At 39.6% G+C, this 25,276-nt stretch overlaps 1 protein-coding gene across 3 annotated transcripts in view; it reads left to right on the top strand.

Annotated features, from left to right (window-relative positions):
- The window catches only part of ZNF81 (zinc finger protein 81), a 127,296-nt gene extending 121,031 nt beyond the window's left edge, over positions 1-6,265 (top strand). For all 3 annotated transcript variants that reach the window (XM_044234262.1, XM_044234264.1, XM_044234263.1), the window contains one exon: positions 1,781-6,265. In XM_044234262.1, the coding sequence (XP_044090197.1) occupies positions 1,781-3,489 (1,709 nt within the window). In that variant the 3' untranslated portion in view covers positions 3,490-6,265. The remainder of the gene's footprint in view (positions 1-1,780) is intronic.
- Positions 6,266-25,276: the final 19,011 nt, after the last annotated feature.

Here is a 25,276-nt window from a genome sequence, read left to right as displayed (position 1 = left end):
GCTAAGCAGGCTAAATGAAGGAGAGGGCATGAATGTGTCTTTTGATTCTCAAGTAAACGGGACTTTCGGAGGCAGTTTTGTGAGTGGCAAATAGAATGCAAGCTTGCACACGCGGCTGTTATCTAGGCTGCTGACTCTCCATTTATGTGCTGTTCATTGAATCTGTGGGCTCAGGAAAGGTATAGAGAAGCTTACTATTGCAGGAGCAAATTTTTGAGACTCTGATATGTCTCATGCATTATTCTGATAATGAAAACATCTGTGATTCCCACTCTGGGTGAAACCAGTTTATGAATTATGTTAAAGCTTATTTGTAGCAATAAAGATATAAGGTACAGTGACTTAAATGCTAAAGAATTTTACTTCTCTTTCTAATATCACAGGCCTTTGAAACACCTCATTGCTCATGTTTATTATGGAATCCAGGTTCCTTCATCACATAACCCCACCATCTCTTGGGGGGTTTTTGGTGGAACCTGCACATTTGTATCTGTATTACTGCCAAGTCCAGATTTTAGTAAGCAAGAAGGTAGAAGAGGGTATAGAGAAAACATTCCTACGGTCTCAGTGCTCTGGCTTGAAAGGGGCACCCATCATTTTCCCTCACATTCTGCGGATGAGAACATTGTCACGTGGCCATACCCAGTTTCAAAGGAGGCTGAGGAATGTTATATGACTAGGCAGTCATATGCCTGGCTTCTACTCTGTTAATGAAAAAGAATGATGAAACAGATTCTAGTGGACAGTTTTCAGCCTCCCCAGATAGCTTGTCTTCTCTCTGATTCTAAGCTTCTTGTTAGACGTATATGTTTTTAGGGCCAAGGAAACAGTTTGACCTAGGTGGAGAGTTGGAGCATAGAGATCCGGTTATTGTTTGTATAGCACGGGATGGCTATGGCTACAGTATGTTTCCTATAGGTATGAACAAATTAGTTTTTTCTTGGTTCTATCGAGATATTGACACACATCACTGTATATGTTTAAGGTGTACTACATAATGACTTGACTTAAATCCGTTGTGAAATGATTACCACAATAAGCCTTGTTAAAATCCATGTCATAAAGATGCCAAAGAAAAGAAAAAAGTGTGTTTTCCTTGTAATGAGAACTCTTAGAATCCACTATGTTAGCAAATTAAGTTGATTTTTGAGCACACTGATTTGGTACTATTGCTAACAAGCAAAAAGGAGCAAGAGTCATGGATTTAGAATCAAAAGCTAATGTGAACTTGGACTCTGAATCACCACCTCCAAACCTAGTCTCTGCACAGATATTTTCGCTTAAAACCTTTGTCTTTTCAATCTTCAGTCCATCCTACTTTATATCTCTCTATCCACCCACTTCATATCCTACCAAAATAGAGCTAGAATGCTTCTGTTGAACGCCAGTCTTCAACACTTAATAACTATATGTTTTAAGGCAAATTATATAAATAACCATTCTGAGCTTCACTTTCCTTCTCTACAATAGGGAGATAATAATCGAAAATACCTCAAATGGCTTTTGAAAGGATTGAGTGAGTAGGGTTGTGTGTGTGTGCACACACACACACACACACACATATATGTATATATATTTCTTAGAGCAGTGCTTGGAACATTGTAAATGTTATGCAGGAATTTGGCACATAAATGCTATATGTGTCTCTCTTTTCATCATTGTGGCCATCATCATCATATTTACTGGTTTCCCCCATGTTCAACTTACATTAGTTTATGAGTACCTTTTAATCCTCTGTTACCTATTCATTGTGTCAATTTTACTGTCTTTCTCTTTTTAGATGGGAAGTTTGGGATTAAGACCTCACAAAAGAGAATTTCTGGAAAAGCTTCCTTTCATGGTGAAATGGAGGGTGAAGATACAAGAGATGACTCACTGTATTCCATTTTAGAAGAACTGTGGCAAGATTCTGAGCAGATAAAAAGATACCAGGAAAAACAGAGCAAACCTCTGAGTCATGCTGCTTTCATCAATAAGAAAGTACTGAATACAGAGTGGGATTTTGAATATAAAGACAGTGGAAAATTTGTTCATCCAAGCCCAAATCATATTCCTTCACCGAAAAGACCCCATAAATGTGACTCATTTGGAAAGAGTTTTAGGCATAATTTAGACATACATATTCCTAGTAAAAATAATGCAATGAAGAACTTTGATAAAAATACCGGACATGGTCAAGTTTTCACGCAGAGCTCTTCTTATACTAACCATGAAAACGCTCATACAGGAGTGCAGTTCTGTGAAAGTGATCAGTGTGGAAAGGTCCTTAGCCTCAAACAAGCATTCAGTCACAATCTGAAATTTCCTGCTGGGGAGAAAGCAGACATGTGTTCTGAATTTGGGAAGATCTTCACCCAGAAGTCACACCTCTTTCCACCTCAGAGAATCCACACTATGGAAAAACCTCATGAACTTAGCAAGTGTGTAGATGTGTTTACACAGAAGCCACTACTCAGTATATATCTGAGAGTTCACAGAGATGAAAAACTGTATATATGTACTGAGTGTGGGAAGGCTTTCATCCAGAATTCAGAATTAATTGTGCATAAGAAAACCCACACTAGAGAAAAACCCTATAAATGCAATGAGTGTGGAAAATCATTTTTCCAGGTGTCCTCTCTACTTAGACATCAAACAACTCACACTGGAGAAAAACTCTATGAATGCAGCGAATGTGGGAAAGGCTTCTCCCTGAACTCAGCCCTCAGTGTACATCAGAAAATACATACTGGAGAGAGACACCACAAGTGCGGGGAGTGTGGGAAAGCCTTTACCCAAAAATCCACACTCAGGATGCATCAGAGAATTCATACAGGAGAGAGATCTTACATATGTACTGAATGTGGACAGGCCTTCATCCAGAAGGCACACTTGATTGCCCATCAGAGAATCCACACTGGAGAGAAGCCCTATGAATGCAGTGACTGTGGGAAATCTTTCCCTTCTAAGTCACAACTCCAGATGCATAAGCGAATTCACACAGGAGAGAAACCGTATATATGCACTGAATGTGGGAAGGCCTTTACCAACAGGTCCAATCTCAATACTCACCAGAAATCTCATACTGGGGAGAAGTCTTATATATGTGCTGAGTGTGGAAAAGCCTTCACGGACAGGTCAAATTTCAATAAACACCAGACCATTCATACCGGAGAGAAACCCTATGTTTGTGCTGATTGTGGGAGGGCCTTCATCCAGAAATCAGAATTAATTACACATCAGAGAATTCATACCACAGAGAAGCCTTATAAATGTCCTGAGTGTGAGAAGTCCTTCTCCAAGAAACCACATCTCAAAGTACATCAGCGAATTCACACGGGAGAGAAACCGTACATGTGTGCAGAATGTGGAAAGGCATTCACTGACCGGTCCAATTTCAATAAACACCAGACAATTCACACCGGAGATAAACCCTATAAATGCAGTGACTGTGGAAAGGGCTTCACTCAGAAATCAGTCCTGAGCATGCATCGCAATATTCATACATGAAAGTAACCCTTTTTCTTTCAAATGAGCAAGCCTTATCACAGAAGTCAGGTCCAAGTGTGTGTTATAAAATCCATCCAAGACAGACCCTGTATGAATACGCTGTATGGTCCAAAGCATCCATCCAGCCTCTCCCACCTGAGATGAGAAAAATTATTCAAAAGAAACCCTCTACGAATGTGTCAAATAAAAGGGACTTTCCATGTTTGCAGGGCCTCACACACTATAATAGAATTCATACTGGGAAAAATGCTGTCGATTTGATGCGTTCGGAAAAGCCCCCCTTATAGAAAGTATTATAAAGCAAATTGTTACCAAATTCTTTATAGATGGAGCTCCATTTGTATGTATTGTATACATACAAACGTATGTGAAGGACAGTCATGTTTACTGTGTTTTATTAAGCCATGTGAAGTGGCAACAAAATGAAAGGGAGAAAACAAAATCATGTATCTGGTATGTGGACCTACCCTCAGTTCCACAGGGTGTTTGTGGCAGAACCCATTACACAACAGGAGGAGTTATTGAATTGAAATTCTTTTTAGAATTTAATATAACTGTGTCCATCAAATATCTTTCCTATTGAATCCTTGTGTGAATCCACAGTTTTAAAGTCATTATGGTTTTATATATATACACATCGGCAGACATAATCTCACTTGAACACATAAATACACATAAATACAGTCTTATCATTCATACTGGTTTCCACGACATCGTTTGTTTCTCTTCTTTCATTGTGGTACAGTGGCAAAATAGCCAGAGACCTCTCCCATCCTTTATGCCTACTCCTTTGCAATGTTACTCTCTTTTTTTTTTCTTTCTTTTATTAAGAGGTAGAGAGCTCTCTACTCCTTGACTCTGAGCTTGGCCATGTGATTTGCTTTGGCCAACGTACATTAGCAAAGAGATTCAAGAGGCTGGAGAAAAGTCTGCCTTGAGTCTTCTCTTGCTGCTTTCTGGAATTCTGAGACCTTCATATGAAGAAACTAAAGAGTACTCTGCTGGGGGTATGAGAAACCATGTGGAACAGAGATGAGCGAGCACAGATAGGAGACCAACTTCCAGTCATGAAAGTGAGACCTTCCTCAACCTCCAGCGCCAGCCAAACTGGCCCACGCCAGAAGAGCCATACCAGTTGCTGCAGCTGACCAAAAGAATTACGAGATACATAAAATGCTTCTTGTTTTAAGCTACTAAGTTTTGGGTAGTTTGTTGCACGGAAAACGCTAAACAGTACCTTAAAGTATATACTCACTGGGGGGATTATACAAAACACAAGATGTGGCATTAGCTCTGGGCCTGGGTGGCAGGTGGAGACTGGAAACAATGAGGAAAACTGTTAAGAAAGACTGGAAAAGACAGCAGCTCATATAATTTACTAAGGAAAAGAATAGCAAAACAGTCACCATGCTCTGTGAGAAGATAGAGAATCTACCAAATGAACTTGTGGTTTTGGCAAAGGAGATTTCCATCAGAATGTTGGAAATATCAATTTGCTGCTTTTCAGCTGCAAAAGAGAGATGAACTAAGGAAATAACTGTTCCATTTACAAGTGGAATTCAGAAGAAATACAAAAAAAAAAAAATCCAGGACTTGCTGGGTTGGAAAATAACTATTTCTCACATCTCCAAGTTTCTCCAGTCATCAAAATAATCTCAAGATGAAAAATGGTCTCAGGGTAGAGATAAAATCATGGAAACGGCTATTAAGACCCTCTTAAAATGTGTGAAATGTTTAAGTTGGTGTTTTGGGGACTCTCTCAGCTAAACCAAATGGCTTCTAAAAACTTCATTACATTGTCTGCCCAATAGCCCGACGCATGGCTAAAGTAGAGAGGGGCCTGTCTTAAAAAGAATTGTCATTGTGACATTTGGGGCATGGAGTAAATACAAATGAGATTTGTGGAACACCTATAAGGTTTCTAATAGAGTTTTACTACCTTCAGGTTAGACTTAAAAGAATTGAAACAGTCCAAAATGAAAAGCGGCCTTGGACTACCTTCTCTAACTCCTATGAATGGGAAGCAAGCAGAAAAAGTTACTCAGCTGCCATTTCTTACGGTAAAAGAAGGATGTCTCAGAAGACCTGAGAACAATATATTAAAATGGACTGGGAAGCCATTCCCAGGTAGAACTGTGACCCAGTCAAGAATCATGTGCTGCTGGAGTGGGGAGACTTGTCAACATTTGCTCTGTGGGACTTCAGAGTTGTTAAGGAACAGTGACTAAGATGTGCCTCATGTTCCTACCTTCTTTTAAATGAGAGTATTTACTGTAGTTCAGTAGTCTCTAGCTCACCATTGTGTGTGTGTGTGTGTGTGTGTGTGTGTGTGTGTATGGGCAGGGGTGATGGTCAAATAACTTGTCATTTAGCTCACAGGTCTCTGGATCAAGAAACTGAGAAATTGTACCCAAGGAGTTTCAGCCACATCTGAACCTGATACAGAAGACCTGAGGTCCTGTATTTGAGCCTGATGCCCTAATTTGGAATGAGACATTTGGAGGCCTTGGAATGAGGGTGAACATATTTTGCATGGTGTGGTAATATAAATAATTTATGACCAGAAGATAGTGTTAGATAGAAAAATGTTAACAAATTTCTACCCTCCCTATATGTGTGTCCCTTTTCGATCTTCATTTTGCTTTGTGTTTTGGGGCTAATTTCTATTACCCTATCTTCAGGTTCATGGATTTTAACCCCTTACCCTGTTAGGTCTGTTTAACCCCTACTTCTGTTAGGTTTACTGATGAACTCATTAAAGACATTATTCATCTCAGTTATGTTTTTTTTTTTAATTTCTAATATTTCCATTTGACTCTTAAGAGTTTTCATCTTTTCTGCTGAAATTCCCCATCTGTTCATACCTGTTGTTCACACTTCCCACCATCCTCTCTAACACATTAGTCATTGTTAATTTTAATTCCCCATTTGATAGTACTAACGACTGGGTCAGCCAAGTCTGGATTTTTTTTTTTTATTGCTTTGTGTCTTAACAGTGGACTGTTTATTCTTGCTGTTTTGCATCTAATAATTTTTGGCTGAATGTCAGATGTTGTATGTAGGAAAGTAGGAACCGAGGTAAATAATATTTATTCCTGGAAATAGTCATGACTGCTCTTCTGATAAATCATTAAGGAGGGGAAGGGGGAGTCCATCTAGTCAGAATTTGGACTGGGTTTAGGTTTTGTTGTTGCTGTGGTACCTGCATTGAACTATAGACTTCAAATTTCTCAAGGATTACCTTGGGCTTAGGGTAGGCACTGGTTTTCCAGATAATTTTTCTCACTATTCTTGTACCACCCTTGCCTTTAGGCCCTTCCTGTGTGCCTGCATCTCAGGGAAGATCTCTCTCCATGCCCGTGTCCCTCCCGTAGTAGAAGACTGCTGTTATTACTTGGGTCTTGGTAACCTGATGAGTAGGGGTCAGGAGTTGTCCTGGGCCAACCTCAGTTTTAGGCAGGACTTATATCCCTAGGTCTTGCAGGACTTGTATCCTTAGGTCTTGAGGGTGGGTTTGTTTGTTTTTTCAGTGATCCCATTCCTCCCTGTTGGTAAACAGCCTTTAGTGTTTTGGCTCAGGATGATTATCTGCCCTTCCCCCATGAATGGAAGATTTTTTTCCTTTTCCTTTTTCTCTAGCCACAGTGGATCTGCACCTGTGTCCTGGGGGTGACTGGGTTTGCATCACTTCCCCCAGTGGTTTAAGGCTTTTGTTCTGTAAGGAAGTAAGGTCCCACTGGGGCTTTTTAACCATTTCTGTATCAGCAGCTGTCCCCTTGCATGCCTACACCACAGAGAGAGGCCTTCTCCAGTCTCCTTCCCTACCCCCATCATTTCTTGTGAGCATCCAGTGGAGGTCTATAGCAAAGAGCCTGCATGTGAAAGCCAACTACCCTTAGGTCTCCAGTTCTCAGGGGTTCTATATCCTCATGCTATTCCACACTCAGCCTTTAGAACTTCATTAAAACTTCTTGCTGAAATCTTACTGCTGGTACCGTGGACCCGTCTTCCTTCTTGCTTTGCCACAGGTGACCCAGTGACAATTTCCTATCTCCTCTCAGATACTTGTCTTATACATCAAGATAATTGGTTCTCTGCAGTCTTAGTTCTTTGATGAGTTAAGGAAAGTTATGATTTTATAGATTACCCATATTTTTTCTTCTTCTAAGAATGGGAGCTATGCTCTTTACAGATGTCTACATCCCAGGCAGAAGACAGAAGTCTGGATGGTCTCCTTTGGCCATTAACATCAGAATGTATGCCCCCCTTTCAGTGTGACTCTTCCACTTAACCCATCAAGAGATAGAGTCCACTTCTCCAACCCTTAAAACCGGGCTTAGCCATTTCTTTGGCCAATGGGACATTAGCAAATACGACCCAAGCAGATGTTTGAGAAGTGCTGACACACTGAGGTTTGCCCACTTTTGCTCCTCTTTGTCCTAAGGACAAGTATGAGAAGGCCTGGGTTGTGCTGTTGGGTGCTGAGAGACTTCATGGAGCCGGGATGGCATAGAGGTGAACCATCCCCGTTGCGGTTCCCTACACCAACCAGATTTTCATCTGCCAGACATACAAATGAAGCTATACTAGCCATCCAGCCCTGGTCAAGCCCACTGTGGTCAGTAGCATCTGAGATGACCCTGCATGATCCCCATTTCCTGGTAGCCACACCTTTGTAGAATCCCCTCCTCGAGCTTGGGCTGGATTTAGTGACTTGGTTCTAGTAAACAGAATGATGCTGAGGTAATGGGATGTCACTTCCAAGGTTAGGTTACAGAGAAACTGTGGCTTACGTTTTCAGGTACTGTCTCAGATGGCTCACCCTAGGGGAAGCCAGCTGCCATCTCATGAGGCAGATCTATGGAGAGACCCATAGGAGTGAGTTTGGGAGCATATCTTCCCAGTCTAGCCTTCAGATGAGACCATAGCCCTAAATGACAGCTTGGCTGCAACCTTATGAAGACCTTCAGCCAGAGATACCCTTCTGAGCCTCACCTGAATTCCAGACCCATGGAAACAGTGAGATAATAAATACTTGTTTTAAGCTGCTAAATTTTAGGGTAACTGGTTATGTAGTAATAGATCAGTAATACACTGGCACAGACTAGAAAAGCTCTGCCATCCATCCCACCCACCCCAGACAACTCAGAATCATGGATTAAGTATTGATTGTTTTAAGTGCTAAGTTTTGGGGGGCTTGTTACCCAAAGGAAAGCTAACTAATACATTTTTTATTTATCAGATTTCCTCCTCCACTATTCATCTCCAACAGATAACCAATACTAATCAACTACTATGAACACTTTCATGTTTTAATCTGTGCTTTTATTTTTATTTTTTTAAAGATTTTATTTATTTATTTGACAGAGAAAGATCACAAGTAGGCAGAGAGGCAGGCAGAGAGAGAGAGGAGGAAGCAGGCTCCCTGCTGAGCAGAGAGCCCGATGCGGGACTCGATCCCAGGACCCCGAGATCATGACCCGAGCCAAAGGCAGCAGCTTAACCCACTGAGCCACCCAGGTGCCCCTGTGCTTTTTAATTATATATAGACATACATACATTCCCATGCTTATAATCAGATGGAAGCTGTATAAAGATTGTTTTCTTCCTTGATTTTCAAATAATGGGATCATGTCATACAACTATCTCTGCATCTTGCTTTATTACTCAACAATTATTTTGAATGGTTGCATGATAGTTCATATGGATGGATATGCAATAATTTATTCAGTATTTTTCTTATTAAGATTTATCCACACAAACCTTTTTTTTTAACTTTTTTTGTCACTAGGAGCAATGCTGTTAAAAATATTAAGAGGTATCTCACCTTTTAACCTCTTAATATTTTTATGCTAGGCAAAGTAAGTCAATCAGAGAAAGATAATTATTATATGATCTCTCTGATATGAGGAATTTGAGGGCAGGGGGTTGTGGGGGGTAGGGAGGGAAAATATGAAACAAGATGGGATTGGGGAAGGAGACAAACCATGAGAGACTCTTAATCTCAGGAAATAAACTGAGAATTGCTGGGTGGGGGTAGGGATAAGATGGCTGGGTTATGGACTTTGGGAAGGGTATGTGCTATGGTGAGTGCTGTGAATTGTGTAAGACTGATGATTCACAGACCTGTACCCCTGAAGCAAATAATACATTATATGTTAATTAAAAAATATTAAGAGGTAGTTTGCACAGTGGTTAGGTAGATGGGCTCAGGAACCAGTCTGCTAAGGTTTTTGTCCTAGCTCTACTAGTTACTAGCTATGTTACCTTAAGCAGGTTAGCTAGTCCTAGTTTCTTCAGCTGTAAAGGATGTTCACACTAGTACACATCTCCTAGATTTGATATGAGAAGTGTATTAGCTGCTCAGGGCCACCGTAACTAAGCAATATAGCTTGAGTGGCCCAAAATAACAGAAATTGCTTGGTCTCACAGTTATGAAGGCCAAAACTCTGAAATTAAGGAGTCAGCATGGCCATATTCCGTCTGAAAGCTCTAAGAAAGGAGCTGTTTGGTGCCTCTCTCCTAGTTTCTGGTAGCCTTGGGCATTCCTTGACATTAAATGCCCTTTTTCTCCCTGTGTTTCTTCACATTGTGTTCCCTTTGCATGTCTATCTCTATGTCTGATTTTCCTCTTCTTGTAAGGACACAAGTCATATCAAATTAAGCCCACCCTAATGGCCTCATTTTAACTTGAATACTTCTGTAAAGACAATTCCCAAATAAGTTTATGTTCTGAGATATTGTGGGTTAGAACTTGGACATGTTTTTTTGGGGGGGGAGGGGACAATTACCCATAACAAGGAGTTAATGTACTTGTCTGTATAAAGCACTTAAAACTGTGCATGAAGAGAAGTTCTCAGTATTAGATGTACCCCACTTCCTGTACTTGCTCAGGTCCCTTCATAATTCTGTACACTTGGCCAGGATATGAGAGCTTGTCTGTGGCATCTTAGTCTCATCTAGGTACCTAAAGAAAATGTATTGGGTAACTGGAAAAGCAGGCCTAGGACCAAGGTTTGTGCTACCGATATTTGAGGATCCGGCCAAGAGGGATTCATCTACAGAGGATAATGGGAAGGAGCAGCCAGAGAGGTAAAAACATACCAGGTGAGCAAGAGGCTCCCAGAAGATTATATTAGAAACACCATGGAAGCAGTGTTTCAGTGGGCAAATTGTCTGGACTGGAGGTCAGTTCATATGAAAACAGAAAATTGGTTCTAGGAATTTGTGACAAGGATGTCACTGTTAACTTTGATGAGTGTTATTTTAGAAGTGAATTTGACTAAAGAAAAAAACTGAGCAAACCTGAAGGAATTTCTGAACTCAAGTAATGTTACTTCACCACAAAACTTTTTCGATAGAAAAATATTAGATCACTGGGCTGTATTACTCTATTGTTGTCTGGGTTATACTAAGAAATGCGTTTTCAAGAATCCTATTTGACTCCAGGCTGGAGTTGGCCAGAAGTAGAGATTGCATGAGATTTGGGAGATCAGAGTGAAGGAGCAACCATTACTCTACAAGTTTAAGATTAGATACAGTGAAGGACAGATGCAGTGGTACCCAGGAGGTTTTAATTTTTCCTCACTCTCTTCCATTCTGTATTCAGCCCTTCTTTGTGTCTCTCAGCACTACTGACCACCAGTGGTCCCAGGCCCACCATCAGATGCTTGGCTGAGGCCCACGAAGGTGGCAGCTTTTCATAGTCTTGTCTAGAAGCTCTACCTTGCCCTTCTAAATTCAGCAGTTGGATGTGCCTGACTTCTCAGATTTTCCTGCAAGCTGGGACTTACCCACCACCCATGCCAGCATTTCTAAAGGGTGGTTTAGTGACTTCTCTTACCCTCCAACTCCCCTTTCCATACCTTTACTTTCCCAGCTACTCCCACAGTTGTGCCTGGTCAAATTCATATAAAAAATTACTTATTCCATAATAATTATAGAATCCACTTCCCTGATTGAACCCTGATTGGTAAGTTACTTCCTTTTCCTGAGAATCTGGTAAATGTTGCTCTTTTAAAATTGAGTGATGCCATTGAGAAGTCTTAGACTAATCCCCTTCCTTTTTTTTTTCTGGTACCTCTTTGCCATATAATCCTTTTTTATGCACGAAGTTAAGGATCTTTAGAAGCATATGTGTAGGCCTTGATGTTTGTGAAGTAATTTTAGTTACAATGAGCTGTTTCGATCATGATTCAATCCTTTCATTTCAGTGAAGTATTTTATAAATTTTTTTTGATGGATTTTTTTCTGATCCATTTCTTTTCCAAGGATGTCAGTTATTGCCTATATAATATGTCTTTGTCATCTCCTCCACCCATTTCATACCAGTCTACATTTATTTCATATCAATATTATTTTTGCTTGTGAGTGATTGTCCCCCACCTCCCATTCAAAGATAGTTCTCCATGAATCTCTCATGGTTCTTATTGTCTGGACATTAACAGCCAATGTGCTCAGATTTATTTATATTCCTGGGCAATAAAGATAGAGAATGTTTTTCTCCCTGGAGAAATTCCCAGAAATCTGCCTACATTCCAATAGGATAAAGATGTTTCTCTCTCCAAAGAGGAGCAGGGGCAATAAAATGATACAGCAATATTACTTTTCCCACATTTTAATTATGCAAATTTCTAATCATGTAGAAATACTGGAAGAACAGTACCATGAACACACGTGTCTAACTTTCATCTAGATTTAACAACATATATATAAATTTTTTCCTGAAAACTTGATGGTAAGTTATAGACATAGCGTAACACTCATAAATACTTGAGCACCCATTTCCTAAAAATGAGGACATTCTCCCACATAACTGGATTATCATTATCAACCTAATTCTATGATATCTCATAGCCAGTCTATTTTCCAATTTCTCCCATTGTCCTCAGAGTATATTTTACAATTTTATTGAGGTATAATTAGTACACAGTAAATAGAATTTGATGAGTTTTGACATATATGTGCACCTTTAAAAGCTTCATGACAATAGAAATAATGAACAGATTCATCACTCCCAGAAGTTTCCTTATCCCCCTTGTCATCCAACTGTCCCTCCCTACACCATTCCCCCATCCACAGGCAACCACTGATCTGTTTTCAGTCATGATAAATTAGTTGCATTTTCTACAATTTTGTATAAATGGAATCATACAATAGGCACTTTTGTTTGGCTTCTTTCATTTAGCATAATTATTTTGTGATATATTTGTGTTGCTATAGGCATCTATATTCATTCCTTTTTATTACTAAGTGGAATTTCATTATATACAAACACATATATATATATATACCAAATTTGTTTATCCATTCATGTGTTGATTAAAATGTGCTGTTTATATTACAAATAAAACTGATATGAACATTTATATATAAGTCTTTGTGTGGATATAGCTTTCATTTATCTTGTATAAATATCTAGGAATGAATGGCTTAGTCATATGGTGAGTGTATATTTTAACTTTTTAAGAAACTGCTAAACTGAAATAAGTCAATCAGAGAAAGACAATTATATGATCTCCCTGATATGAGGAAGTGGAGAGGGAAAGTGGGGAGTTTCGGAGGTAGGGAAGGAAAAAATGAAACAAGATGGGAGCAGGAGGGAGACAAACCATAAGAGACTCTTAATCTCAGGAAACAAACTGAGGGTTGCCGGGAGGAGGGGGTTGGGAGAGGGTGGTTGGGTTATGGACATTGGGGAGGGTATGTGCTATGGTGAGTGCTGTGAAGTGTGTAATCCTGGCGATTCACAGACCTGTACCCCTGGGGCTAGTAATACACTTCATGTTAATGTAAAATAGAAGGAAAAAAGAAACTGCTAAACTGTTTTTCTGAAGTCATATACCAATTTTATATTCCCACGGGCGGTATTATAATTGTTCTCTTTGCTTCATAGCTTTGCCCTCACTGGGTATGATTATTCCTATTAATTCTAGCCATTTTAGTGGGAGTAAAGTGGTATCTCACTGTGTTTTATTTTAATTCTTTAAAATATTTTATTTATTAATTTGAGAGAGAGTGAGAGAGCACAAGCAGGGGGAGAGGCAGGGAAGGAGAAGAAGACTCCCCGCTGAGCTGAGAGCTTGACACGGGGCTCGATCCCAGGACCCCAGGATCGTGACCTGAGCCAAAGGCAGACGCTTAAACTGACTTGAGCTTCCCCGGTGCCCCACACTGCGGTTTTAATGTACTCTCTCCTAGTAACCAATGCTGCTGAGAATCTTCCACTTTTTTGCCATCTTTATATCATCTTAGATGATGTTTTCCTTAAAATATTTTTCCCATTTTCGGCGCCTGGGTGGCTCAGTAGGTTAAGCCGCTGCCTTCGGCTCGGGTCATGGTCTCAGGGTCCGGGGATCGAGTCCCGCATCGGGCTCTCTGCTCAGCAGGGAGCCTGCTTCCCTCTCTCTCTCTCTGCCTGTCTCTCCATCTACTTGTGATTTCTCTCTGTCAAATAAATACATAAAATCTTTAAAAAATATATTTTTCCCATTTTGGGTGCCTGGGTGGCTCAGTTGGTTGGGCAACTGCCTTCAGCTCAGGTCATGATCCTGGAGTCTGAGGATCGACTCCCACATCAGGCTCCCAGCTCCAAGGGGAGTCTGCTTCTCCCTCTGACCTTCTCCCCTCTCATGCTCTCTCTCACTGTCTCTCTCTCAAAGAAATAAATAAAATCTTTTTAAAAATATTTTGCCCATTTTTAAATTGGGCTGTTTGCCTTGTTATTGAGTTGTAAGAGTCCTTTATATATCCTAGATATAAACCCTCCATTAGATACTTATTTTGCAAACATTTTCTCCCAGGTTTGCCCTTTCATTTGAATAACAGAAGAGCAAAAGTTTTTAATTTTAATAATTCCAGTTCATTTATACTTTCTTTCATAGGTCATGCTTTTTGACTAATGGTCAAGAAATTTTTATAAAACTCAAGGTCACTAAGATTTTAGCTTATTCATTCATCTAGACATGTTATACTATATAACAAGTATATACATGTTATACTATACAGCGGGGAGTCTATGATCCATTTTAAAGATTTTATTATTTATTTGACAGAGAGAGATCACAAATAGGCAGAGAGGCAGGCAGAGAGAGAGAGGAGGAGGAAGCAGGCTCCCTGCTGAGCAGAGAGCCCGATGCGGAACTCGATCCCAGGACCCTGAGATCATGACCTGAGCTGAAGGCAGTGGCTTAACCCACTGAGCCACCCAGGCGCCCCCTATGATCCATTTTGATTGAACTTTCTATATTGTCTTATGAAAAGATTTAAGTTCATTTTGTTTTCCATATGGCTGTTCAATTGTTCTAGAGCCATTTGTTGAAAAAGATTATTCTTTCTCCACTGAATTGCATTGCCATCTCTGTAAAACATCAGTTGGCAGTATTTCTTGAAGTATTTCAGTTCTGTTTTTCTGTCTTACTGCCAGTACCACTCCTGGTATTGTGGTAGCTTCTATATTACTATGGCATTTTGCTACTTACTATAGCTTTGTAGTAAGTCAGATCTCAGAGAGTGTAAGTCCTCCAACTTGACTCTTCTTGTCCACAGTTGTTTTGGCTATTCCTGGTCTTTTGAAATTCCATGTGTATTTTAGAATCAGTTTGTTGGTTAGTAGTAGTAGAAGAACCTGCTTGGGTTTTTATTGGGATTGAATTGAATCTGTAGATCTATTTGGAAATAATTGACATTTTAACAATATTGGGCTTTCAGATCCATGAACAGGGTATATATTCCCATTTATTCCATTATGAAATGACCCTATCCTGGGTAAAAAAAATTCTAATAGCCACTCCATTTTTTTTCTTTTTTTGTATTGTATTTATTTATTTGAGAGAGAGAGAGAGACCTAGATAGTGACAGATAGTGAGGGAGAGCATGAGCAGGGAGGAGAGGGAGAAGCAGGCTCTCCACAGAGTAGGGAGCCCAAGGCGGGGCTCAATCCCAGGACTCTGGGATCATAACCTGAGCCGAAGTCAGACACTGACTGAGCCACACAGGTGCCCCATTTTTTCTTTTGATTAATTTTAGCAAGTATATATTTTCCCATGATATATATCTATATAGTCCCTAGCCCTCCAGAGGCTGAGCTGATACTACACAGCCCTCAAAGCCTGTACCATAAATTACATTTTTAGCATGAACTGTCCAGCATGGCTCAAGCCTTCAGGTAAACAGATTCTCTTATCAAACAAGACACTCAAAAGGCTGAAGCTACCTCCTTGGAGCCAGGGCAAAGGAACAAACCTTTCTTTGGGCGAGATGAATCCTTTACTCAGCTATTTCTATTCCAGGATCCAATCCAGGATATCACTTTCTTTTTAGATGTCATGTCTCCTTAGTCTTCTCCAGTCTGTGACAGCCTCTTGGTCTGTCTTTTCATGAGCTTGACACTTTTGAAGAGTAGTCATGTATCTTATGTTTGTCTGATGTTTTATCATAAACAGAGGATGAGCTTATGAGATCATGTGCCCTTCTTGTTGTGTTATTCCAGGACAGCTGATGTCAACGTGACTGATTACTGGTGATAATAACCTTGGTTACTTTGCTATCTCCCAAGTTTCTCTGTTATAAAGTTACTATTTTTCCTCTTTTCACACTCTTCAGTAGAAATGAGTCAAGATCTAAAGAAGAAGGGGGATTAAGCTCCACTATTCTGGACGGAGGGGTATCAAAGGGTTCATGGGCATATCTTAAAACCACCACAAGCGAATTACTTTGAGGTTATGCAAACATCCTGTTTCTCCTTAAAGTTTTACTCAGTAATTTTAGCATTTATCAGTGGATCTTCCCGTTCGCAATATGGCTGTCTTATTCTAATAGTGATCTTCTGTTTCCCTTATTGCTTCTACATTTACCTTTTTAAAAAGATTTTATTTGTTTATTTGACAATGAGAGAGAGCACAAGTGGGGTGGGGGGAAGGGCAGAGGGAGAGGGAGAAGCAGACTCCCCACTTCCCAGAGAGCCCGACATGGGGCTCGATCCCAGACCCCAGGATCATGACCTGAGCTGAAGGCAGACACCTAACTGACTGAGCCACCCAGGCACCCTGCTTCTACATTTATTAATTGGGATTCTTCTGCAAGAAAGATTTGCCCTTTGTATCCTCCATTTATTTAATCAATTATTTGTTTATATCAGTATGAATGAATGGACATTTATTTTATTCTTTGTTTACACTCCAGTACTGCATTTTTTATTATGTGGCACAAATTGTTACAGGTTTGGCCATTGTTAGGTCTTTGAGGTTGGCTCCTGCATCCCTCTGACATGGCCCCATTTTTTACAGTAAAGGAGGGCACTTCCTTATTTACTACAACTATAGGCTGGCCCAGGCTCATCTTGCATTTTCTGTATTCCAGATCTAGAATCAGCTATTAATTTCTCCAATGAGATCTGGTTCCTTTGCTGGAAAGTGGCATTAGAAACCAAACTCTCGATATTAGGTGTGTTCGTTGCTTCTGGTATATCACTGCTACTGGTGTCAAAGAGTGAGGAAATACCTATATATATTCTAACCCGTGGATACATACATATTTATTTTTACTTCTTTAGCTGTATCTATTTTTAAATAAGCATGAGTTTATACTCAGTATAAAGTAACCCAGTACCACAGGGTTCCTTTAGCCTTCTCCCTGTCCTTACTTATTTGTACTTCTTTCTCTAACAGGAAAGAAAACCAGCCTACTCCATTTGTGTGGGCCAAATTTAGAATTCTTTGTATTGTTCTCCATTCCCTATTCTGTTCCATCAATCTGCATTTCTTGTACTTTGTCAATACCACACTGTCTTGATCACTGGGGCTCTGCAGTGAGTCTTGAAATTAAGTAATGCAAATACTCCAACTTTGTTTTATTTTTCACAATTGTTTTGGCTATTCTTGCTCCTTTATTTTACCATATTAATTTTAGAATTTTTTGTTGGTATCTAAAAAACAGTTTTTCTGGGAATTAGAATATAGTCTGTTACTATTATGTTGTATCTATAGATCAAATTGGAGAAAATTGGCATCATAATCCTTTGGGTCTTACAATCCTTGAGCGTGGTCTGTCTTCCCATTTATTTATTTATGTTTGAAAGAGGGAAAGGGGGGCAGGGTGCAGAGGGAGAGAGAGAATCTTAAGCAGGCTCCACACCCAGTGCAGTCTGACAACGGGGCTCAATCTCACAAATCTGAGATCATGACCTGAGCCAAAGTCAAGAGTCAGAGGCTTAACCAACTGAGCCACACAGGCACTGTCCCCCTTCACCATTTTTTTTTAGATGATGATTGATTTCTTTCATTGATGTCTTTTACTTTTCAGTATATAGATCCCATACATATTTTGTTAGGTATCTACCTCAGTAGTTCATCTTTGTGGTGATATTGTATGTGTTATATTTTTAAATTCCAAATTCCTATTGTTCATAACTGGTATATAGGATATAATTGAATTTCACATATTGACAGTATATCCTGAAACTTTTCTAAACTCACTAGTGCTAGTTGTAGATTTTTAAATTATCCCTACACATGCAAAAGTATTATCTGGAAATAGAGTCATTTCTTTCTAATCTGAATGCCTCTTCTTTTTCTTATCTAACAACACTATCTAGAACTTCCATCAGAATGTTGACTAAGGGGGCGCCTGGGTGGCTAGGTGGGTTACAGCCTCTGCCTTCGGCTCAGGTCATGATCCCGGAGTTCTGGGATCAAGCCCTGCATCGGATCAAGCCTGCTTCCCTTCCTCCCTTTCTGCCTGCTTCTCTGCCTACTTGTGATCTCTGTCTGTCAAATAAATAAATAAATTCTTTTTAAAAAAAAGAATGTTGACTAGGAGTAGTCAGAGAGGACATCCTTGCCTTTTATCTGATCTTAGGAAGAAAGTGTGCAATTTCTCACCATTCAGTGTGCTGTAACTTGTAGATTTTATATAGATGCCATTTGTTAGGTTAAGGAATTTCCATTATATTCCTAGTCTGCTTTGAGCTTTTATAATAAGTGGATATTTAACTTCATAAAGTGCTTACTCTGCATGTACTGAGATGATTATATGGCTTGGCTTACTTAGTCTGTTACTATGGTAAATTAAAATGATTGATTTTCATATGTTGAAACAGCCTTACACTCCTGGCATGAACCCTCATTGTTATGATGTGTGATATATACATATGTGTCTGTGTCTGTGTGTGTAATCTCTTTTATAAGTCTCCTGTATGTTTTCTATATCTTTTAATAAATGTAAATATATAAAATATATTTACATATATATAACTAATATATTTTTTAAGGTTTTATTTATTTGTTTGAGAGAGAGTGTGTGTGAGAGAGAGAGAACATGAGAGGGGAGAGGGTCAGAGGGAGAAGCAGACTCCCTGCTGAGCTGGGAGCCCGAAGCAGGACTCGATCCTGACACTCCAGAATGAATCATGATCTGAGCCAAAGGCAGTAGCTTAACCAACTGAGCCACCCAGGCTCCCCTATAACTAATATTTTTTAAAGATTTATTTGTTTAAGCAGTGCCTGGGTGGCTCAGTCATTAAGCATCTGCCTTCCGCTCAGGTCATGATCCCAGGGTCCTGGGATCGAGCCCTGTGTCGGATTCCCTGCTTGGCGTGAAGCCTGCTTCTCCCTCTCCCACTCCTCCTGCTTCTGTTCCCTCTCTTGCTGTCTCTCTCTGTGTCAAATAAATAAAATCTTTTTTTAAAAAGATCTATTCATTTGAGAGAGAGAGCAGGGGGAAGGGGCATTGGGAGAGTGAGTCTTAAAACAGACTCTGCACTGAACACAGAGCCCAGTGCAGGGCTGAATCCCATGACCCTGAGATCATGACCTGAGACAAGACCAAGAGTCGGAAACTTAACCTTCTGCACCACCCACGTGCCCCTATATAACTAATACTTGAATGACTTTCGTGTCATGTTTGTGAGAGATACTGGTCTTCAGATTTCTTTTTGTGTCATAGCTTTTTCTGATTTTAGTATTTGGTAATGCTGGACTAATAAAATGAGTTGGAAAGTGTTCCCTCCTTTTCTTCCGAAAGAAATTCTGTATTCTGAAATGTTGGCAAGGATATGGAGAAATGGGAGCTTACAGGCCTTGCTTATGGGAATGTAAAATTGGACAACCTCTGTGGAAAATAGTTTGGCAGTTCCTCAATCAGTTAAACACAGAATTACCATATGATCCAGCAATTCTACTTATAGATGTATACCCAAAATAGTTGAAAATATGTGTTCAAATAAAAACTTGTACATAGATAGTCATAGAGATAGAAATAATCCAAGTGTCTATCAGCTGATGAGTGGATAAACAAAATGTGGTATATTCACACAATGCAATATTATTCAGCCATAAAAAGGAATGAAGCATGGACGCATGCCACTATGTCCACTTGGAAAATTTATGCTTCATGAAAGAAGCCAACTACAAAAGGCCATGTATCATATGGTTCCATTTGAAGGAAATATCCAGAACAAGCAAATCTCTAGACACAGGAATTAGTAGTTGTTGCCAGGGGCTGGGGGGATGAGGGATGACAGCTTAATGGATAGGGGGTTTCCTTGTGAGGTGATAAAAATATTCTGGAACTAGATAGTGGTGATGGTTGTTCAACATTCCAAATATACTAAATGCCACCATATGGTACATTTCTAAATGGATAAAATGATTAATTTTATGTTACATGTATATTTTTTAAAGATTTTATTTATTTATTTGACAGAGAGAGACACAGCGAGAGAGGGAACACAAGCAGAGGGAGTGGGAGAGAGAGAAGCCCAGTGCAGGGCTCAGGACCCTGGGATCATGACCCGAGCCGAAGGCAGATGCCTAACAACTGAGCCACTCAGGCACCCCTATGTTACGTATATTTTAACACAATAAAGTGGGTCATAGAACTAAATGTGAAACATAAAGATATAAAACCTCTAGAACTAAACATGGAAGAAGAGCTTGTGATCTTGGGTTAGCAAAGATTTCTTAGATATGACATGAAACCCACAGTCCAGTTAAAAAAAGAAAGATAAATTAGACTTCATCAAAGAAACTGTTCTTCTTGAGAAGATAACAAGCCAAAGACTAGGAGAAAATAATTTGAAAACACATATCTAACTTGTATCCAGAATATGTTAAAAAAAAAAGCTCTCAAAAGTTTATAATGTATAATAAGACTTTGTAACACATAAAAATGGGCAAAAGACTTGAGCAGACTCTTCACCAAATAAAAGGGCAAATAAGCACATGAAAATATGTTCAACCTTATTTGTCATTGGGAAAATGAAAACTAAAAGCACAGTGAAATACCCCTACACACCTATTAAAATGACTGAAACACAAGAGGGTGACAATAACAACTGCTTCGAAAAATATGGACCAACTAGAGCTTTCATACATTATACAGTTTCATATAAAATTAAACATACACTTTTTAAAGATCTTATTTATTAATTTGACAGAGTGATAGAGAGCACAAGTAGGCAGAGTGGCAGGCAAAGGGAAAGGGAGAAGCAGGCTCCCTGCTGAGCAGAGAGCCTGATGCAGGGCTCGATCCCAGGACCTCGGGATCATGACCTGAGCCGAAGGCAGATGCTTAACTGACTGAGCCACCGAGGCACCCCTAAACATATATTCTCATATAAAATTAGTTCCATATAAAATTAAACAGCAGTCTAACTCTTAGGTATTCACCCAAGATAAATAAACTTATGTTCACACTAAAACCTATATGTACATGTTTAAGCAGCTTCATTCATAACTGCCAAAAGCTGGAAACAACTCGTGTTCTTCAACTGGTGTATCATGACTGTGGTAGCAGTTACAGGACTCTTCATCTGTCAAAACCCATAGAAATGTATACCCCAAAGTGTGAATTGTATAATATGTAAATTTTTAAAATGGATGTAGGGGGGGACCAAAATGGAACACAGACTTTCAAATATGAACCTAACCACTTGATAAATTAATAACAGCACACTGAAGAGGGTGGGGAAGAAAAGACATAGCCTGCATAACCTGGAAAACAGCATTTTCATTGGATATTGGTGAAAAGAACTGAACATAAATACTATATGGTAATTAATAAATTTGTTTCTCCCAGGGGTATGGGTTGGCAATTTTGAAACTTTGTTATGGAAATACTGTATTGGAACAAGTAAGTATATATACTGTAGTTAATGAAAGCCAGATTTCTCCCTGTGAGTGAAAAGTTATAATTAAGGAAAAGGGTAAGGCTGGAATGAACTCTGTGGTGTTGGGCTGGAATCAGATGCTGGTAGGTAGGTCGGTAGGTAGATGGAAGACAGAGAAAGGAAGGAAGGAATGGAGGAAGGGAGGAAAGGAAGGAAGGAGGGAAAAAGGGAAGGGAAGGAGGATGGAAGGAGGGAAGGCAGGCAGGCAAAATGTGTATGGCATGAGTTAATAATACATTCATATATTTCCAAGTCTCTGAGTTACCTAAGAGGGCCTAGAAGCAATAATAGCCCAATGAATACCAATGAGCATTCATAGTAACCAGAACTGGGTTTCTAAATATTTTCTAATAATAGGGAACTAGAGTTCCTCAAAAAAGTAGTTGAACTGGGGCAGGGAAGATAGAAGATGAGTTGGAGTGTCTTGTAGTCCCAGAAATTAAGGAAGTACAAAAAAAAAAAAAGGATGTGAGCATATCAAACAGGCACCACAGCAATCTGAAAGAGCTTGCAATAGCCAACAATTTGAAACAGAATATAATGATACTATTAGATTATAACCCATAGAATAAAATAAATGAGTCCAAATTAATATAAATAACTACTGAATAAATAAATAAGGGGAGAAGGACAATTTTTACTTACAGAATAATTCTAATTAATAAATGCGACAGGAATGAGGACATTAGAAAAGCAGTTTTAGAACACCACTGAGATCATCGTTGCAGACAAGATCCATCCATGGATGCTAAAATTAGTAGGTGAAAGATTGCTGAGAAACAGTGTATTTGCATAGTCTCAACAGATCTTCCCAAGATATTTGTTAACTGCAAAGGGAAAAATAGGAACTTCATGGTTGAGAAACCTGGCAGACAGCCCTGGGTTAACCAGCTGATCAAAGTTAACATCACCAGGAAAATGACATAGATGTTATGTGTCTCTGAATATACAGCACTGAGAAGGGCACTTCTATAGTATTTTTGCTACACTTCTGTAGCAAAGGGTAGTATTTTTATCAAAAAAGGGTGCATGGAACACTACATCAAAAACTAATGATGTACTGTTTGGTGACTAAAATAACACAATAAAAAATGTGTAACCTCAAATAAAAATGTGTAACCTCAATAAAGGCCATATATGAAAAACAGCTCACATCTTTAATGGAGAAAAATTGAAAGCTTTTCTCCTAACGTCAGGAACAAGACCAAGATATCCATTCTCACCACTTTTATTTAACATAGTCCTGGAAATCCTAGACACAGCAATCAGAAAACAGAAATGAAAGGACTCCAAGTCAGTAAGGAAGAAGTAAAACTATCATGATTTGCAGATGACATGATACTACAGGAAACCCCAAAGACTACACCAAAAAACCCTGCTAGAACGGATCAATGAATTCAGCAAAGTTACAAGATACAAAATCAATGTGCAGACATCTGTTGGGTTTCTGTACACCAATAATGAAGCAGCAGAAAGAGAAATTAAGAAAGCAATCCCATTTACAATTGCACCAAAAATAGTAAGATACCTAGGAATAAACCTAACCAAAGAGATAAAAGATGTATACACTGAAACTATAAACATTGATGAAAGTCCTTAAACTCAAGGTCAAGTCTTCCTGGTCTACATATTTCCACTGCACTTCTGGGAGCCCAGTTATCTAAAAGCAGTGTCCTAGCTAGCAAAGAGAGTCAGATTCTCCCCTTTCAGGACTGTGTCAGTAAGGCCTCCTACAACTGGATTTGCTACATTGATGTGGTCTATAGACCAGCAACTAGGGTATCACCTGGAATATACTTAGAAATGCAGAAGCTCAGGCCCGCCCCAGACCAACTGAATCATTTCTTTCCAATGTGTTATATTTGTCCACTGATGTCTTTTTATGATGGCTGCTTTCAAGGTCTTGTCAGATAATTCCAGCATCTGTGTCATTTCAGTGTTGGCATCGGTCAATTGTCTTTTCTCCCTCAAGTGGAAATTTCTCTAGTTCTTGCTAGGACAAGTGATTTTTGCTGTACCCTGGACATCTGAGGTATTATCTTATGAGACCCTGGATCTTATTTAAATCTTCTGTTCTAGTAGGAATCCCCTGACAGTGCTCTGGTTGGTGAAGAGGATTGCCTTATTGCCAGGTAGGGTTGGAAGTCCAAGTTCTCCACCTGGCCTCTGTTGACAGCAGGGGGTGGAGGTGGGGAAGTGGTGTTAGAGAATTGTTGTTGGGGCGCCTGGGTGACTCAGTGGGTTAAGCCGCTGCCTTCGGCTCAGGTCGTGATCCCAGGGTCCTGGGATCGAGTCCCGCATCGGGCTCTCTGCTCGGCAGGAAGCCTACTTCCTCCTCTCTCTCTGCCTACCTCTCTGCCTACTTGTGATCTCTGTCAAATAAATAAATAAAATCTTTAAAAAAAAGAGAGAGAGAGAGAATTGTTGTTGGATACTTAAAATTGATGTAAGGGTAAGTGGGCAGTTTCCTTTGCACATTTGAAGAAGCTACAGGAGACAGTGTCCAGTATGCCCCAAACCCCATTCCAGCCTCATTATATCCATGGTCCCCATTGCTTCAAGGGACAGTATCCTATGTACTCTGGAGGAGGAATGGGGCTCCAGTAGCTCTGTGTCATGGCCATGCCCTCCACCATAGCTCACAGTTGTGGCGAGAGATCAGGAAGTGTTTTCTTTTTCCAAGGAAGAAGTTATCACTTCTTTTAAAATTGTAGAATAGAGGCACCTGGGTGGCTCTGTCAGTCAAGCATCTGCCTTCAGCTCGGATCATGATATCAGGGTCCTGGGATCGAGCCCCATATCAGGTTCCCTGCTCAGCAGGGGTTTGCTTCTCCCTCTCCCCCTGCTCCCAGCTCTCCCCCTGCTCATGCTTTCTCTCTTTTCTCTCAAATAAAATCTTTAAAAGAATTCTACACATTAAGCTGTGCTCACCACAATAAGTATAGTTACCATCAATCACCATAAAACATTATTACAGTATTATGGACTATAGTCCCTATGTTATGCTTTTCATCCCCATGACTTATTTATTTCATAACTGGAACTTTGTGCCTCCCAATCCCCTTCACCTCTTTTGCCCATTCTCCCACCTTCGTTCTGGAAACCACCAGTTTGTTCTCTTTATTTATGGGTCTGTTTCTGGTTTTTGTTTGTATGTTTATTCATTTGTTTTGTTTTTTAGATTCCACATATAAATGAAATTGTATGGTATTTGTCTTTCCCTGTCTGACTTTTTTCACTTAGCATAATACCCTCCAGGTTTACCCATTTTGCCCCAAATGCCAAGATTTCATTCTTTTTTATGGCTGAGTAATATATCACATATTTTTTATCCATTCACCTATTGATGGACCCTTGGGTAGCTTCCATATCCTGACTATTGTGAAAAAAAATGCTGTAATAAACAGAAGTGTGCATGTATCTTTTTCTTTGAGTTAGTGCTTTTGTTTTCTTTGGGTAAATACCCGGTAGTGGAATTACTGGATCATATGGTATTTCTTGAGGATTCTCCATACTGTTTTCCACAGCGGTTATACCAATTTACATTCTAATCAACAGTGCACTAGCTTTTCCTTTTCTCCACATCCACATCCTCTTATTTCTTCTCTATGATATTAGCCA

The sequence above is a fragment of the Neovison vison genome, chromosome X, assembly GCF_020171115.1.
Source record: "Neovison vison isolate M4711 chromosome X, ASM_NN_V1, whole genome shotgun sequence".
In the NCBI taxonomy this organism is placed as follows: Eukaryota; Metazoa; Chordata; class Mammalia; order Carnivora; family Mustelidae; genus Neogale; species Neogale vison.
This window is presented reverse-complemented; position numbering and strand designations above follow the sequence as displayed.